The 16,553-nt window shown below is 43.9% G+C and overlaps 3 protein-coding genes across 9 annotated transcripts; all 3 read left to right on the top strand.

Moving 5' to 3' along the window:
- Positions 1 to 4,751: 4,751 nt before the first annotated feature.
- Positions 4,752 to 10,845, top strand: fip1l1b (FIP1 like 1b (S. cerevisiae)). 5 transcript variants are annotated; one of them, XM_029158786.3, is made up of 16 exons: positions 4,752 to 5,036; positions 5,271 to 5,325; positions 5,786 to 5,852; positions 5,998 to 6,110; positions 6,196 to 6,260; positions 6,387 to 6,497; positions 6,660 to 6,787; positions 6,984 to 7,102; positions 7,456 to 7,509; positions 8,241 to 8,340; positions 8,429 to 8,585; positions 8,688 to 8,769; positions 9,033 to 9,088; positions 9,261 to 9,450; positions 9,637 to 9,783; positions 10,276 to 10,845. In XM_029158786.3, the coding sequence occupies exons 1-16, from the start codon at positions 4,958 to 4,960 to the stop codon at positions 10,415 to 10,417; spliced, it is 1,665 nt and encodes a 554-aa protein (XP_029014619.1). In that variant the 5' UTR covers positions 4,752 to 4,957; the 3' UTR covers positions 10,418 to 10,845. The 5 variants fall into 5 exon arrangements, with proteins under 5 accessions (XP_029014619.1, XP_055364342.1, XP_029014627.1 ...); XM_029158794.3 differs by having other exon boundaries at positions 4,753 to 5,036; positions 5,998 to 6,104; positions 10,273 to 10,845; XM_029158777.3 differs by having other exon boundaries at positions 4,753 to 5,036; positions 10,273 to 10,845.
- A 395-nt stretch (positions 10,846 to 11,240) lies between these two features.
- Positions 11,241 to 13,575, top strand: LOC114853238 (uncharacterized). 3 transcript variants are annotated; one of them, XM_055508396.1, is made up of 6 exons: positions 11,241 to 11,487; positions 11,787 to 11,929; positions 12,073 to 12,134; positions 12,214 to 12,327; positions 12,428 to 12,526; positions 12,576 to 13,574. In XM_055508396.1, the coding sequence occupies exons 1-6, from the start codon at positions 11,338 to 11,340 to the stop codon at positions 12,692 to 12,694; spliced, it is 687 nt and encodes a 228-aa protein (XP_055364371.1). In that variant the 5' UTR covers positions 11,241 to 11,337; the 3' UTR covers positions 12,695 to 13,574. The 3 variants fall into 3 exon arrangements, with proteins under 3 accessions (XP_055364371.1, XP_055364373.1, XP_029002211.1); XM_029146378.3 differs by having other exon boundaries at positions 11,245 to 11,487; positions 12,599 to 13,355; XM_055508398.1 differs by lacking the exon at positions 12,214 to 12,327 and having other exon boundaries at positions 11,242 to 11,487; positions 12,599 to 13,575.
- A 37-nt stretch (positions 13,576 to 13,612) lies between these two features.
- Positions 13,613 to 15,110, top strand: LOC114853232 (uncharacterized). Its single transcript, XM_029146366.3, has 6 exons — positions 13,613 to 13,775; positions 13,886 to 14,031; positions 14,112 to 14,173; positions 14,274 to 14,387; positions 14,479 to 14,577; positions 14,674 to 15,110. Exons 1-6 carry the CDS (start codon positions 13,662 to 13,664, stop codon positions 14,850 to 14,852), a joined length of 714 nt encoding a protein of 237 aa, XP_029002199.1. The 5' UTR covers positions 13,613 to 13,661; the 3' UTR covers positions 14,853 to 15,110.
- The last annotated feature ends 1,443 nt before the right edge of the window (positions 15,111 to 16,553 follow it).

Below are 16,553 nucleotides of genomic sequence, written 5' to 3'. Positions count from 1 at the left end.
GGGTTCGTGACGCACCTGACTGTCTCACGTTCCACCACATTTAATCCGTGGGGCCGAGATGTCGACGCAGGCGTGCTCGCGCTGGGCGTTTGAGGAGGGGGCATCCAAAATGAGACATGGGAAGAAAAGTTGGGGAATTTGACAGCAATATTAACGTACGTGAGTCAGTAACGGGAAAGGCATCTGCAGAAAGACTTCCCTCCTGCAGCTGTCTCATAAAAAGGCCCACGGTGCCCACGGTGACTCGCTTCTACTCCCGGGTTCCTATTTGTCATGATCCCAAAGAGCCACTCAGTGAATAAACCAGCGAGTCATTCAATAAAGACACGGCCCTGAAACAATTAGCACCTTAAATTCATTTAGTGCCTGCAAATAAATAATCGGCCACAAACCCACTTCGCGTGTGACTGCGTGCGCGCGCGTGCGCGCATTTGCATAAGTTTTGTTTCCGTGTGGGTTGTGTATTGGTTTTGTGTGTGTTTATTACATATTATTTTTTGTTCTTTCCTGTTCCTTCTGAGAAACATGTCAGAGGACTACACTGGCGTGATTGTTTTCCTCCAACCTCTCTGCAAAGCCCTACAGCTGTTTGTGCCTTTCCCAGCGCATGACGGCAGGAGAAATCGAACCAGGCCAGAACAGAGGCGGAACACGGTGTTACCGCGTCCTTCGCTTCATGTTTTGTGTTTTACACTCCACTAGTATTTTGGCAATATTTTTTCATCAGTGACTAGAAATATATAAATGTTGGTCTGTAAATGCAAATAAATTGACTATGACTATTTGTTCAGATTAACCCCGTGTTGGTCAATATGGCACCAGCACAAGATGGTTTGAACCTGTGTTAAAGTGGTGACGTAGAAATAAACGGACACGACCCTTTGGTTCTGATTTGACCCGGAATGAGGTGAGTCAGGACATATTATGGATCAGAGGCCTGGGGTAAAGACAGAGCTGTAGTGGCACAAGCATGTGTTCTGCAGTCAGAGATGCCTCCAAGGGCTCCTTCACATTTATGCCGTAAAATAGTTCTGTTGTTCGGGCCAACCTTTAGTCGCTCGTCTCCGCGCCTCAAGCGACTGATCATATAAACGCGCATTCACGGAGCGGCACCATAATATGTGACGTTGGTCACAAAGCAAATGACCACAGGCTCCAGAGTGTGACCGGCCCGGCAGACGTCTACCTGCTGACAAACACGCTGAATCCCACACCTCGAGGTGCGGGAGCTCATTACAGCCTGTTCTCCAGCCTGTTCTCCAGCCTGTTCTCCAGCCTGTTCTCCAGCCTGTTCTCCAGCTGCCCGTATGCTTTACCCACATGTTGTCGGGCGTTTGCGTGTCCGTCGGGATCGTCCATATGTCCAGTGTGTTCACATGTTATTTGAGAAGTTTATATGTCGCTCCCTGTTTCATTATTCATCACTGAGGTGAGCAGCTATGGCACATCTTGGCTGAGTCACTACGATCGGGGTGTGTGTGTGTGTGTGTGTGTGTGTGTGTGTGTGTGCATGACTCATTCAGTGCTTTTAGACAGATGAGGACAGCGGCCTAACGGAGGGTAACAGTGGATTTATACAAGAAAAATGGCCACTTAGATTAGATTGTGTAATGAAAAACGTTCCCCGCTCTCTCTCTCTGTTCTCCTTCACCTCTCTCTCTCTCTCTTTCTCTCTCTCTCTCTCTCTCGCTCTCTCTCTCTCTTTCTTTCGCTCTCCTGTGACAGTGACACACACTCACATTCTAACTCAATCAGCTACAAATGGAGCTATCTTCACACCCTCAGGCGAGCACGTGCGTCAAAAAGACTGATGGCAAAACACACACACACACACACGCACGCACACACGCACACACACACACACACACACCTCATACTGTAGTTTCAGTGATCAACCAAACGCTCAGCAGAAGCTTTTTTCCGCTGCAATCCAACACGCTGCTCCGTCTGCTGACTGCGCGTCCTAAACCTGATATCTGTGTCCATTTGGCCTTTATCTCCCTTAATACAGTCAGTGCAGTGGAGGGTTCTTTCAACCTACTCTGTGTGGTTGTTAAGTGTCCATCCATGGTTCAATTGTGGTGCTTCACATACCAGTTATGACCAATGAACAGACTGAACTAAGAGGTGGGTCAAAAGAAGAAGGCTGAAGGGAAGTGTCCTCAAGTAGCCACGGTAATCGCTCTGATAGAATTCAGCTTAGATAGAAAAGAAACTTTATTTAATTTTGACCTTTTTCAAGAATTAATGTGTGTGGTGGAGCATTGGATCAAATACTGGTACCAAAGTGACCAGATACCAAAGAGCGGTAGGACAGTAGGTTCAGGCTCGCTGATTAGTTCTAATGTCAAATTGTAGATTCTCGTCAGCGGGACAAAATGAAATTTCTCTAACGACAGGGATTTCGGGGCTTTATTTTGAAATAAACAAGAGCTTATTGCCTCAGCAGATGGCGCGACAATGGAGAACAAACTGCCACGTTAAGCTGTCACGCCTGGCACCGCACTGGTGTGAGAACCATATGTTTGATCCGAAGAGATGATGTGGGTCCACAGTGTGCACACATCTGAGTAAGCTAATATCAGCGCGTATAATTACTGATAGCCCAATGATCGCCCTCTGTCTGGATAAACCTGATTAGCATCGACTAGGCTGTAAGCTGCTTTAATCCACCGTAAGGAGGGAGACGGCTGGAGGGAGGGCAACAGGAGGAATGAGGAGAAATAGAGGGAATGAGAGGAGACGTGGAAAAAAAAGAAAAAGCGCCTGGAACAGAAACCTTTCACAATCTTATTTTCCTTTTTGGATCATTTATTGGTTTTCTTGTTGTTTGTCTACAGTTGAATTCAGATGCCAAACCGTTTGTCCCATCCTTCACTGTCACTTCTATTCTGCAAGAAATGGTTTTAAAAATATTTCATTTTGAAAATATGAAGAACAAAAAAAAAAAAAACAGAGAAGAAAAGACAAAAACCTAATAGTGTGAAACGAGGGAAAGTAAGTGGAGAATGTGATCAACAGAGCAGACTGGGTATGAGAGAGATGGAGGAGAGATGAGCTGGGGAGACATGAAATAAATGCAATTGTCAGGATCAGTTTAACGGAGAGACCATTAGCATTCCTCTCTCTCCTGTTTCACCGTGTGTGTGTGTTGAAGCATGTGCGAGTGTGGAGTGGACATACGGCGACACACACAAAAGCTCACGCCTCGGTAGATGCGTGTGATATGAACACTTGTGTGCTTATCACACTGGGGGGGGGATCGATGTACTTATAGGTGTAATGTTACCACTGTGTGTGTGTGTGTGTGTGTGTGTGTGTGTGTGTGTGTGTGTTTCATCTCAACAGTACCGTACATCACAGTTGTAGCTGTTTGACCAGTTGTTCTTGGCTCAGTCACCAAAGTAAAGACGTGATAATAGGAAACGGGGGCGTGAGAGGATCCACAGATTTCCTTGTTGTCCGCTGAAAACACTAAAGTGGCCCCACTTAACTGGTCAAAGACCATAAATGCATTAACAATGCTTTCCGCATTAAAAGGCGACTCCTTGTTCAAACAGAACCACAACAGCAATCATGGGTCAGCTCAGCGCGGATGGGCCCACAGCGTAGCTTTGATTTCATAACAGGATGGACACTATATGAGTGCTCTACTGGAGCCTTCACTCCATCAGGCTTATCAGCACTGGTTAGGTATAATACTGACATGACTCTATAATACGAAGCAAAATATGAGAAAGAATGACTGATACTTTATTAATGCCCGTGGGAAATGCGTGTGGACAAGCAACCGTATTTAAAACACCCGGGGCTCAGACTCCACCGGCTTCGCCAAGGACACTTAAACATGTGGCAAGTAAATGGGGGGAAGCGGCAGTTGTAAAATAACGTGGGAATAATTTATAAGTCAATAAATGGATTGACTCAAAGTGCCAACACCTACTGAGCCAATACGTGCAGGGTGCACACAAAGGTCAAGAGAAAAAGAGCTGAACGCAGCTCTTAAGTGGAGATTTTCACCTGAGGGTGATAAAGGGTTCGACCAGTGCCCACAGTCAACCTGCTGGTTTTGCTTCCCTTCAAAGTGCAGTTAAAACATTGCTTTACTTCTAATTGTTGCATTATGTCCTAAGAATATTTCTTATTAGGCTTTCAATGAATAGGTTTCTCCTTCGACCGCTCAAACCAAACTCTATAAATGTTATTTTACACAGAAATAAAAGAATTTTGTGTCTTTCAGTAACTACCATCAAATTGCTTTAAAACAAGGCAACTGATTCACTGGACCTTTTAAATATTTGATGGTTGAATCTCCTTCAGCGTCTCATTCCTGAGATCAGTGCACTGAAGAATAATGTTCATTCATAATGTATAGTATGTAGTATATTATTCTCTGCTAAATAACACTGCAATGCCTTTATATATGCAATACAATGCCACTGTTTCCATAACTAGTCATACATACAAACATAGACGTACAAGGAAAAAAGTTGAAATATTTAATGTCAGCCAAAACTGAAAGACAAATTTGTAAAAATTTTAATCTATAAAAGTCATCGAGTGTTTGCATTATAAGGACTATTATTTACCACCAAGGTGCAGTAGGAGTGCTTTCTGCCACTTTGCAGTAGCATCTGGATGCAAATTGTGAATGTGAGGTAGAAGAAACTTTGGAGCGGGCCTTTTTACGGTGTAATGACGCACCCCGTCCGCCGGGGGCGCTGTGGCCTCTGAGTAACACGTTGACCTTAGCGGGCGCTTAACGACCTCTTCCGGGTTCACGTTGACTCCAAGCAGGTTGGAGATGAATTGATGAAGGCTTAACTTTTTGCTCGTAACTGCGTTCCTTTGTTGACGGATGTCGTTTACCGTGCGCCGTTAGGATTTAGGAGCGTCGCCGAGTGTTTTGTGCTGTTTGCCGGTTCAACCTCTCTCCCGCCCGCCTCGTTAGCTAAACATGTCTGCGGAGGAAGCGGACAAAACAACCACCACTGATGCCAGCGCTGGAGACGAGGAGGAGGAATGGCTGTATGGGGGTAAAGGCGCCTTTTAGTCCGCGGACACGACTCCTTCCGTCTGACAGACGTGAATGAGCAAAAGAACCGGCACCGTGTACAAACATCACAAAGCTAACCTGTGAAGTTAACCCGAAGCTAGCGATCGCCTAGCTTGGCTTTCACGGCCTTTTGCACGACACGGCAAAGTGAATGCATTTGTTTTTCTGATGTGACGTGCAGTTGAAACAAACGGCTGTTCGTACTTTCTTTCAGATGAGTCTGAGACTAAAGACGACGATGAGGAAGCCAAACTCAACGCTGCAGTCAGGTAACGTTTACACACGCGAATACATTTTAACGTGATTATACGTTCCAGAACACAAGTCACCTGTTTACCTCGAAAATGAGAGTAGGTGTTTACAAGTTAACAGACACCAAACATACACAAATCGTCGTACCCCACATCTATCGTTCTGAACAAGATAACCGCTGATATGAATGGTTGGTCTTAATAATAATTTACTCAACCTTCCTTACTATGTGACTCAGAGCGTTGCATATTAACTACTTTTGTTAATGTAGTCTAGTTTTAGTAGCGCTTTCAGCTTTGTATGGCAAGAGAAAATAAACAATTCTATAAAAATATCTTTATGTATGACCATGTGTGCGCTCATGTTTTATTTTAGTTGTTTATCAAAGACAACAATTTATTGTTGTGAGGAATTTTGTAGACTAATTAAAAGGTTTCTATTGCACATTAACAATCCAATGCTTTATTTTATCAACAGTGCACCTGTTGATGCTTCCACAGAGGATGTGGCTGAACATGCTACAGGGAATGGAGTAGCCTCTGAGGTACGCAGCTCGCATGCACACAGTGATCACGGTTTCTTCCTCGGAAGCACCTTAATTTTCACACATTATACGGGAAGAGAAAACAGCTGCTAAAGTTCTGTATGCATGCATGTCTCACATCTCCTGCATGTCTGTGGTCGTTCAGGCTACAGGTGAAGCCACAGGTGAAGATGCGGACAGTGACAGCGATAGTGACGATGATGATGATGATGTCCGTGTCACTATTGGGGACATAAAGACTGGGGCACCACAGTACACGTTGGTTTATAATTTAAGATTATTGGATAACTCTGTCAGTGTAACCCTATTAATATTAATAACAAGGACACATTTTCTCTCCCAGACCTTATGGTGCTCCTCCTGTAAATCTCAATATAAAGACAACAGGCTCCAGACCTTATGGACAAGGTATTTGTATCTGTTCTTTAAATTTTCTTGACTACTCTGACCTATTCTTTTTACAGCTAATATACAGAGTAGTTTAAATGTATGTGACCATTTACCCGTTAGTTAATGTGCCGTGTTTGTTTGTAGTGGCCACAAAGATGAAGGGAGTGGACCTGGAGGCTTCTGGAAACATTAATGGAGTTCCAGTTCTGGAGGTGGACATGGAATCCTTTGAAGAGAAACCCTGGAGGAAGCCAGGTCTGTGTGTGTTTTGATAACATTTTTGGAAACATAAAAATGTGGCAAATTGAAACATGACTGACACAGATTTCTGAATGTTAATCTAATCATATACTTTTACATATACTTTTTAAAGTGATTCCTAGTGTGTACAGTATTTAATGTTCATTATATGTGTAGGAGCGGATCTGTCCGATTACTTTAACTACGGCTTCAATGAAGATACATGGAAGGCCTATTGTGAAAAACAGAAGAGACTACGTATGGGTCTGGAGGTCTCAGTTGGCTCAGTGACGAGCAAGATCACTGTAAGAGACTATTGTTTACTCTCTCCATTGTTTCCTTTCCTTAGCTCTCCTGTAGTTTCTGTCTGTCTCGAAGTCATCCAGCTGGACATAACTTGTTAAGTTTTACCTGCCCCAGTCTTATCCTGAGACATTTCTATGATAAGAAAAGGTATTGAGTGAGACGTTTGATTCTTTCTGTTTCTACCCTTTTTTTAAGGTTCAGCAAGGCAGGACAGGTAACGAGAAGGACATTTCCAGTTTGCCTATACACACTTCAAAACCAGACTTCACGTCCCCCGTCAGCATGTACAAGTCTGCTGTCAGTCAAGTCACAAGGTAACACTTAGGCTTATATCTTAACTAATTATTATATCGAGGAATAACACATGCAGACAGTTTCCTTCAGAAATGAAGTGCACACTAAAATAAGTTCACCAGTACATAAATCAGTGGGACATCTTTTAGATGAAACAATTTGTGGCTGTTGTGGTGTACAGAATATACCAATGTGTCTCCTTTTTATAATTCAGCATACAATGTCACACACTGTCTTGACTGACAAACACACACCTGGCCAATTGCAGGTTTACCAGTGGCTAAAACAGGTCACCATCCCATGGGTTGTACGTGATGTTGCTCTCATCTCCTTTACCCCTGTTCTCCTTTACTCCTTTGTTTCAAAATGGTAGGATCTCTCCCCCTCAGTGGACTGGCCCACCTGCTCAGGACATGTCCTATTATACGTAAGTGGGCGTGGCCTTGTCCTTACAAGGTTACCTGGGCCTGATGGGGAATGTGTGGATGGTAAAAACAGGGGGCCTGGCGTTTTTCTTGACCATGACATGTGACCACAGAAAAACTCCCGGTGCTTCTTCCAAGGCCCTATAAGTTTTTCTTTTGGGATGGTGGATGTGCATTTATCATGACGGGGAAATATTAGACACGATTGGGCATTAGAGATACAGCCAGACGTCATAATGCCTGTTAAATGTAATGTTGAGTCTTTGTGGCTATTTGATAACTTTTTCAAAATTACTTGATCCAAATAAAATACATTTTAATAGGGTGAGTGGGGAGGAAAGAAGACAGAAGTGTATAGATTTTAGCGGATGCATAGAAGGGGTGATGTTCACTCACATGTCATCTCTTCAGGATGCACTGCCTGCCCCATTTAGGGGTACAGATGAGTAAAATTGGTAGAGCTTTCAAAGGCTGAAGCATTGACATTGACTGCACAATAAAATAACTGTAACTAATAAAATATAAAGAAGCTGATAACTCGGCCAGGTTTATGTATTGGTATATTTATTTATTTATTTTCTGCAGATAGTATTGGTAATCAACATTGGTTGGTGTTCATCAACCAACAAATGCTGTACAGAAAGGCTTTTCTTAGCTTATGATATTGTAATAATGAGTTTGTTCTTTGTTCAGGTTGCCACTTGGTCTTGATCTTTGTTTACTGTCTTACCAGGAAGACGAGCGGTACCATAGATGTCATCGGTGGGCAGACGGCCACCATCAGCAGAGTTGAAGGGCGACGCAGGCACAACCTGGATGGCAACAATATCCAGGTACGCAACACAAGAACAGCTTCTGTGAATTTATGAACACTCTGTCATTTTGCGCTCATTGTCTCATGAAACGCATGTTATTGTGCAGGTGATCTCTGAACACTCCACATCAGAGGCCGAACCTGCAGCGGCAAAGATTCCCACATTCTTCCCCCCTGGCTCACTTCCTCCAAACATCCCCCCACCGCCGTTCCTCCCTCCTCCACCAAACGTCAGTGCTGCACCTCCACTCATCCCTCCACCTCGTAAGTTTACCCTCATCTTCTTCTGTGTCAGCTGGTCTTTGTTTATAAATGACTATATAAGCTTTTTTATGCATAACTCGAAACCACCTTTGACTCTTATAGGGTTGCCCATTACTGTCCCTCCTCCTGGTTTTCCTCCTCCACCTAGTGGGCCTCCTCCTGCTATGATCCCCACTCTAGACAGGTAACATGGATGAGGGGTTGTTAAAATTACATAACTACATGGTACAACAAATGGTTTTAAGGTCAACAGTTTATAGTTAAGGATATGGTATAGGTTTATTGAAATTATGGCAAAATGGGTTAATTTTAGATTTTTCTTTTTCATGAAACACATTAGCTTCAAGTTATCTCAGTCCTGGTAGAACGTTTGGTCTTCATATTAATGAAGACATGAGCAGCGACCCACATTCAGTGTAACATGATGCATTTCCTTGCTTTCCACAGTGGCCACCCTGGAGGTTATGATGGACGCTCTGTCCCGCCGTACCCATTCCCTCAAGGTACATGGATTCAAACTTTAGCAACAGCACAAATGTGTTTGATGAACCCGGACAAGTAACAAAACTTATCTGTTGCATTAAGGGTTTTATACTCTTTGTATTTAGACAATCACACTTTTTATCAGGAGTTGAACTCAAAATAACAGCTGCTCCTGTCTCCTCACTGGTTCAGGTGCGTTCCCTCCACCCATGGCTGGAGGTGTTCCTCCTCCTTGGCCCCCAATGATGGACAACTCTAAACAGTGGGACTACTATTCTCGCCGAGACGACAAGAGAGACAAAGACAGAGAGAGACCCAGAGAAAGGACACACGAGCGGGAGAGAGACAGGGAGCACAGTCCATCAGCCATGAGCTACACCAGGTAATAAGAATTTAGTATGTAACAGTAAGTAACATAATCCCATGCTTCGCTATCGTTTGTCAGTCATAGCTGCTGAATGACTATCAAATCATCAATCACAGTTTAGCAGGTTGAGCTCCTTTTAAATATTGTAATGTAGATGTTTGCCTTTAGACATAAAGTAATAACACAATTCTACTTCTGTAGCGACGAGGAGCGGTATCGTTACCGTGAGTACCAGGAGCGTGGTTACGGAGAGCGCCATCGCGATCGGTCAAGCAGAGAGAAGGAGGAAAGGCACAGAGAGAGGCGGCATCGAGAGAAAGAGGAGGGGCGCCACAAGTCTTCTCGCAGGTAAATAAACACACGCTGCATTGCTTCCGTAGGTAAATGACCTGTTGGTTACAGCTCTGCTCCCATAATGGCCCTCTAACCACACGTGTTTATTTGGATTTCACCACATCTCTAGCTCCTTCAGCTAAGAGTTCTCCAGTCTGGTATTTTCCCCACATTTGAACTACATAGATTAACAGCCTTTCTATTATGCTCCTTGGATGTGTTTAAATGTCGCTCACAGTGATGGGGTTCAGCTTTCTGTTGTACCAGACACAGTCCTCTTCTCTTTGGCGCCTTGGTGTTCGTCTCTGTCATTCTGTATGTTCCCTCTCAATTTCACTTCACCTTCACTTGTTCCTGCGTATTGATCTCATTCTGTCTCCTTTCCTTCTTGACTTCCCTTCTTGTCTTTTCCGCTCTCTGTAATGTATTTTGTTTACCTGTAAAATCTCCTTTGACCTCATCCGTCGTGCCCTTTTCACACCCTCATCTTTCTCCTCCCATTAGCAGTAGTAGCAGAAGGAGACATGACAGCGAGGAGGGAGACAGCCACCGGAGGCACAAACACAAGAAGAGCAAGAGGAGCAAAGAGGGGAAGGAGGCCAGCGAGGAGATGGGTGCAGACCAAGAGAACCAGGAGGCCATGGAGTAGAGAGCGCCACCTACTATTGCTTGTCTGTCTGTCTGTCTGACTCCTGGAGATAACTGCAGAACGTCACAGTGTGACTGATGTGTCCCGTCACTTCTTTCCCCATCAGTCTCCGGCTTCCTCTATCCCCCTGTCGTTAATCCTCAACAACAGTAGACAGTAAATGGATGGAACAGAAGAGGTGACAGAGGAGGGATAATCCTCCTCCTACTCCATCACCACCCGACATTGGGCAGAGCAGGAGTCTGTCTTTTATGGCCTCTTGACCCTTCTCACTTCTCTGTTTAGGTTTTGCTCAGATATTTCTCTGTAAAATCAGGACCATCAGTGGAATTTGCTTTTTTGTCATCTGTTTGTTGTCCTTTTGTTCTTGTCCTGTAGAGAAAAAAATCTGTCAGTTTAAGTTCAATTAAAAACACCTTTGATAAAAATGTTTGTCACTTTCTAAAAATGATTCTGAACAAATATTAGTTTTAGATATGTACCAGCATTTTACAGAGATTCAGAATTAGCTAAGCTGCATTTTTAAAAAGACCTATGCTACATGTGACACTATCAGCTGCTTTAACATTCATTCTTTACATTCTACATTCATATTATGCCATTCTTAAACCACTTAAATCAGTATTGTAAATAAGATAGAAACCAAGCAATAAATCAAGACAGACACAGAAATTATAATTTGAATCACAGGAGCACAGAACAATTAGATCTGTTCATCTAAGATGTGTTACAGAATACATGCATGAGTAGACCAATACTCACACGGGTCAAAGTCTCTGCTCTCTGCCCGTAGGACTGTTTGCTTTGGGTACATCAGCTTACAGGATAGTGAATAACAGGCGGAGTCCAGGTTGTCGACCTAAGGTTAGCGGCAGACAGTGAACGGATGCACCTGAAGACACAACACGTGAATACTACAAATGGAAAGACTGGGGAACAAGGAGAAACGCAGCCCCCGAATGATGACACGTGTTGCTGTTGCTTTGCTGGGTCTCCTCTCGATGGGATGGTCTGCTCCCATGAACAGCTGCACCAGCCTCATAGAGCCAATAACCATCAGCAAGGAGGGCGTAAGTGCTTAGCTGATTCACGTTGCACGTGTGTATGTGTTGGTTTTTATTAATATTTAAATAGCTTTTTTTGTAGTTTTTAACCTAATCATCAAATTAATGATCATTTCTCTGCATAGAAATTATTGAAGAATCTGAGTGTCCCTTCATTATTAAATACTACCTGCCGGTCAACACACATTAAAAATTTGTGGCATTTTCCTTTAAGCTCTCCAACAAGCAGGCTGCAGGAGCTGATGTGACCGATCGGTGGGACCTCCACCTGCTCTGATGTTCTGTTCTGTGTTGGCGTGCTCCAGATTCTGGGCAGGTGGCTCTACATCGGGGGCAGCTCCAACCTGCCAGGAAGCCGCTCGCTGGGCCGCCTGCTGACGAGTGTGTGGCTGGAAGTCACTGCCGCCGCAGAGAGCAACGTCCTCAACATCATCCAGACTCAGAGACTGTAAATGTGTGACTCTGCTGTTCTCTCTATATTCTCTCTCTATATTGCATTAGTGCAATGTGTTTTTCACTTATTAGATTTGACAGCTAGTTAAATTAACTGAGCTAAAGGGCGTCTGATGACGCAAGGCTTCTTCCTCACAGATACAGTAAATGTTCCAGCTTGGCGTACAACGTGACCTTCGAGAACAGCACGATGAAGATCGGTGAGTTCTGAAATGAAATGCTGCATTCAGGCCCCGGGGTGGTGTTCGTGACGCCCTGTTTGCCTGTGTGTTCACACAGAGAAGCCGTTCTACCTTAAGGAAGTCTATCTGGAAACAAACTGCTCCAGCTGCCTGGCCGTCTACGAAGATATCGTCTCTGGCAATGACACGTTCACCAGTTTTATGCTTTTCAGTGAGAAACGATGAACGACTGTGTTTTCAGAACATGGTTTTATGGAGGAACGAGTCTAGTTTACATTCATATTGTCTGAGCTGAACATCTTTACTTCCAGGTCGGAGTAAGACGGCCTCACCTGATGCCGTGGAGCATTTCAAGAAGCAAGCAGAGTGTCTCCGTATGCCTGCTCCCATAATGATGGACCCAAACACTGGTGAGAGCTGATTTTATTATTCTATGTATGTTGTGTTAATGTCACGCAGAGCTTCTGATTCTTCTAATGCAGAAATCTGTCCATCCAACATCCCGGCTTCGGAGGGGCTCAGTGCCCTCAACTCCCTGTTGGAGGCCAAGACGGGGCATCGAGTTGCCCGAGTCCTAGATGCTCTGTTTGATGCGTTTGTGAACTAATTTATGCTCAGGGAGTTTCTGATCAAACATTATTAAACTTGAAAGGGACAAACTGCTTCATCTTCTCATTCATTAATGGTTATAGCGACATTTGTCTACCTGGTGGTTACGGCTATGCAGAATAAATCATTATCTTTAAAGTCACATCAAGGATCCTGATCAAATGCCTTATGTTTAATTCTAAATGCCACTGAACTGTGAAAGCAAAGCCCATAAGATGGAGAGCGTGTGTTATGTTCATATATTTTTAATCTGTTTAATAAAAACTGTCTCACCTCTCTCCTGTGGGACTATTTAATACAAAGCACGATCAATAAACTAGTTAGTTAGTAGCTAGTTAGTTAGTAGTTAACTTTAATAAACTAGTCCATTATACTGTTATTAGTCCATCCATCAATTTTCTACCGCTTAATCCCACATGTGGGGTCACGGGGGTCCTGGAGCCCATCCCAGCTCATCAGTCCATCACAGGGCAACGCACACAGACAGACAACCATGCACACACACACTCACACCTACGGGCAATTTGCTTCATTAGCAGCGGTGTTACACACTACTCTTCTACTTCGCATACTTTGAGGGTACTTCATTCTTCATGAAGTATTGTGGCAGTACTTTTACTTGTGTCTAGATTCAGATGCAGTCCTCTGTAGTTCACTATAGCTGAAGCTGATAGTGTGTGTTCAATCCCACCGGTGTAGTATTGTAACTAAAATCCCATTGAAGCCTGTTTAACGCTGACTTCAGCAATCGGTCAAATCGTTGAATGTCAGCAGACTTTTATTTTCCTTACCTTTAGACCAGATTGCAACACAAAATAAACAGAGCCTGGTGTTGACTGAACCTTTGAACTTGACCATGTCTTTAAATCTGCACCAAACACACGCAGCTTCATCACAGACGCAGGCTCTCTGCCTGAACGCACCAGTCGAGCCGTGATGAAGTTCGCTCGTGCCGGATTCGTTTTGCTCATCTTTCTGTCCGTCGGACGCTCCGCTCCTGTGACCGTCTGCGAGAGCCTGACCCAAACTCTTCAGATCAGGAGAGATGACGTAAGACGAGGCCCCGTTATCATCTAATTACTATGCAGCAATGATGATGTGTTCAATGGACGTGGCCGTGTTTGGTGTATGCGACTCTCAGAGACATTTACTGCTTTCAGCTGCTGGGGAAATGGTTTCTAATAGCAGAAAGCACCAACCTCATGGGCTCTCAGCTGCTGATCAACATGCTTGCGGACAACGCCTGGGCGAATATTGTCGCAGAAAGCAAAGATGACAGTCTAAAGGCTCACCTCTACTACAAAATGTAACTCAGCATTTACAAAGTGTTTATTTTCAAACTACAGTGGTTTAAATTATTATGGCTTGTGTGTTAACTCGTGACAGGTTGGGCAGCTGCTTCTCTCTGTCTCCTTCTTACTCCTTGGTAAACAATTCCATCACTATGGGTGAGAATGATCCGTAGAATGATCTATACTGACTGTGTTCTATTTGAGCTCAGCGCTGCAGCACCTTGTGTGTGTGTTGACGCTTCCTTTCTCTCCTCAGAGAGACCATATCTTTCTACTGCCGTGCTGCTCAACACCGGCTGCCCCGACTGCCTTGTGTTCTTCACTCAGGTCACCTGGGGGAAAAACTCTCACGCTGGCGCCCAGCTCCTGAGTAAGAGCAAAGACACACAGACTGATACAGGACGAACCCAGTACAAAGCTTCGTACCTGTGACAGGCTGCGGTTCTTGTTCTGTGTCTCAGGCCGGAGGAGCGAAGTGACCGCGGATCAGCTCCAAGAGTTTAAACAGCAGGTGGAGTGTCTGAGCCTGCCATCGCCTGCTGTCCTGGACGCCAAGAAAGGTATATATGATATATTATAACTCTGGATTCACTACACTTTAAATCTTCATTGTGTTTTCTGCTAATAAATGGAATGTGTTTCAACTCAACTCACAGGCTTTTGCCCTGACAAGTCTGAGGCCCATGAGACCAAGATCACTGACTTAACTGATGCCATGAACAACATGGGATCTAATGCCATGGAGACGCTCAGCAGCTACTTTAACAGTCAAAGCGGATTGATGTCACTCATCGACCTGGTCAAGAGCGGCGTCGCTGCATTACAAGAACAGTGACGTGGTCAAACCTGGAACGGCACGCTTAAAGAATGAAGATGGAAAGCCGCTGAAGTCACATTTCTGCCATTGAAATTAAGATGACAATTAAGAAGACAATGCAATGAACGATTCTGTGTAGCATTGTTGATATTCTGTGCTCAGTTCTTAGGCAATAATATCTTTTGAATTTACTGGCATTCAGACATTTCTGTCTCACCGTACCCATTCCTTCAAGATACATGGATTCGAATTTCAAAATACATACACTGAAACACACAGGACATCAGGGATTATTATAAAAAAAAGATTTGTTCAATCACAGTCCAAGATCTATGAAGAACGCTTCTGCACCTGCATTTGCTGTGCACACACACAAACCTCTGCACAAGGCCTTATCCCCTGATTTAGTTAAAAGAGATTTAATAAATGATCACCATCATAAAAAGAGGTAACCCAAGTGAATCTGTGCCCTAACATATGAATCGACATAATGTCAAAGCTTGCCAACATAACTCACCATGCTACATATCAATCATACATTTTTCAATTCAATTCAATTTATATATAAAGTTATCTTTTGGCACCTTACAAAGTAAGGTTTAAGACCTTATAACTAAACCCAACAGATCCCACATACAGCAAGCCTTTAATTTGACAGCAACGGTGGAGAGGGAAAACTCCCTCTCTAATGAGGAAGAAACCTCCAGCAGAACCAGGCTGGATGTGGGCGGCCATCTGCCTCGACCGGTTGGTGTGACGTGGGGGAGAGAGAGAAAAGCACAGCAACAACAACAAGCAACAACAGAGCACAGGCAGGATAGTTGGACCAGGGACTGGATACAGGCAGGATGGTTGGACCCACAGACACCAAACTTTAAGTCCAATGATACCTGTAGGTGAGGACAGAGTGGAGGAGAGAGAGAGAGAAAGTGGGGGAGAAGCACAACTACTGGAGAGAAAGAGTCAAGGTTAGTTGAACATAAAACAATGATGGGAGGTTATTGGACCGAAGAAGGAAACAAAGAAGCTCAGTGTATAAATTAAGTCCACCAGCAGTCTATGTTTATTGCAGCTTAACTAAGAGATGGTTCCTGTGACTAACAATCATTGCCAGTGACCTGAGCCATCTCTAACTGTACGCTTTATCAAAAAGGAAGGTTTTAAGCCTGATCTTAAAGGTGGTGAGTGTGTCAGCTTCTCCAACCTGAAGAGGGAGCTGGTTCCACAGGAGAGGAGCTTGGTAGCTAAAAGCTCCCCCCCCCCTTCTACATTTGAAGACTCTAGGAACCACAAGTAGCCCAGCGCTCTGAGAACAAAGCGTTCTGCTGGGAGCATAAGGAACTATGAGGTCTTCAAGATAAGAAGGAGCTTTATCATTAAGTACCTTGTAGGTGAGTAGGAGAATATTAAATTCTATCCTACATTTTACAGGCAGCCAGTGCAGAGAAGCTAATGTAGGAGAAATGTGATCTCTCTTTCTAAGTCCTGTCAGAACTCTGGCTGCAGCATTTTGAATAAGCTGTAGGCTTTTTAAGGAGCTGTTAGGACATCCTATGAGTAAGCAGTTACAGTAGTCCAGCCTAAAGGCGAATCAGTTTCTCTGTATTGCTCTGAGAGAGGATGCTTCTGATTTTATATATATATTTCTAAGATAAAAGTAGGCAGTTATGGCGATTTGTTTAATGTATGATGTAGAGAGAGAGAGAGATCCTGGTCAAA

This window comes from Betta splendens, chromosome 1 (genome assembly GCF_900634795.4).
Source record: "Betta splendens chromosome 1, fBetSpl5.4, whole genome shotgun sequence".
Classification (NCBI taxonomy): Eukaryota; Metazoa; Chordata; class Actinopteri; order Anabantiformes; family Osphronemidae; genus Betta; species Betta splendens.
The sequence above is the reverse complement of the archived record's forward strand: the minus strand, read 5'-3'. Positions and strand labels throughout refer to the sequence as shown.

Excerpts from the sequence above, each read along its gene's own strand:
- LOC114853238 (XM_029146378.3), top strand. The coding sequence starts at position 11,338 with ATGGAAAGACTGGGGAACAAGGAGAAACGCAGCCCCCGAATGATGACA. Across the intron at positions 12,135-12,213 it reads GAACAGCACGATGAAGATCG|AGAAGCCGTTCTACCTTAAG; the intron begins GTGAGTTCTGAA and ends GTGTTCACACAG. Across the intron at positions 12,527-12,598 it reads AATGATGGACCCAAACACTG|AAATCTGTCCATCCAACATC; the intron begins GTGAGAGCTGAT and ends CTTCTAATGCAG.
- fip1l1b (XM_029158777.3), top strand. The coding sequence starts at position 4,958 with ATGTCTGCGGAGGAAGCGGACAAAACAACCACCACTGATGCCAGCGCT. Across the intron at positions 6,261-6,386 it reads CTCCAGACCTTATGGACAAG|TGGCCACAAAGATGAAGGGA; the intron begins GTATTTGTATCT and ends GTTTGTTTGTAG. Across the intron at positions 6,788-6,983 it reads CAGTGACGAGCAAGATCACT|GTTCAGCAAGGCAGGACAGG; the intron begins GTAAGAGACTAT and ends CCTTTTTTTAAG.
- LOC114853232 (XM_029146366.3), top strand. The coding sequence starts at position 13,662 with ATGAAGTTCGCTCGTGCCGGATTCGTTTTGCTCATCTTTCTGTCCGTC. Across the intron at positions 14,174-14,273 it reads AAACAATTCCATCACTATGG|AGAGACCATATCTTTCTACT; the intron begins GTGAGAATGATC and ends TTCTCTCCTCAG. Across the intron at positions 14,578-14,673 it reads TGTCCTGGACGCCAAGAAAG|GCTTTTGCCCTGACAAGTCT; the intron begins GTATATATGATA and ends CTCAACTCACAG.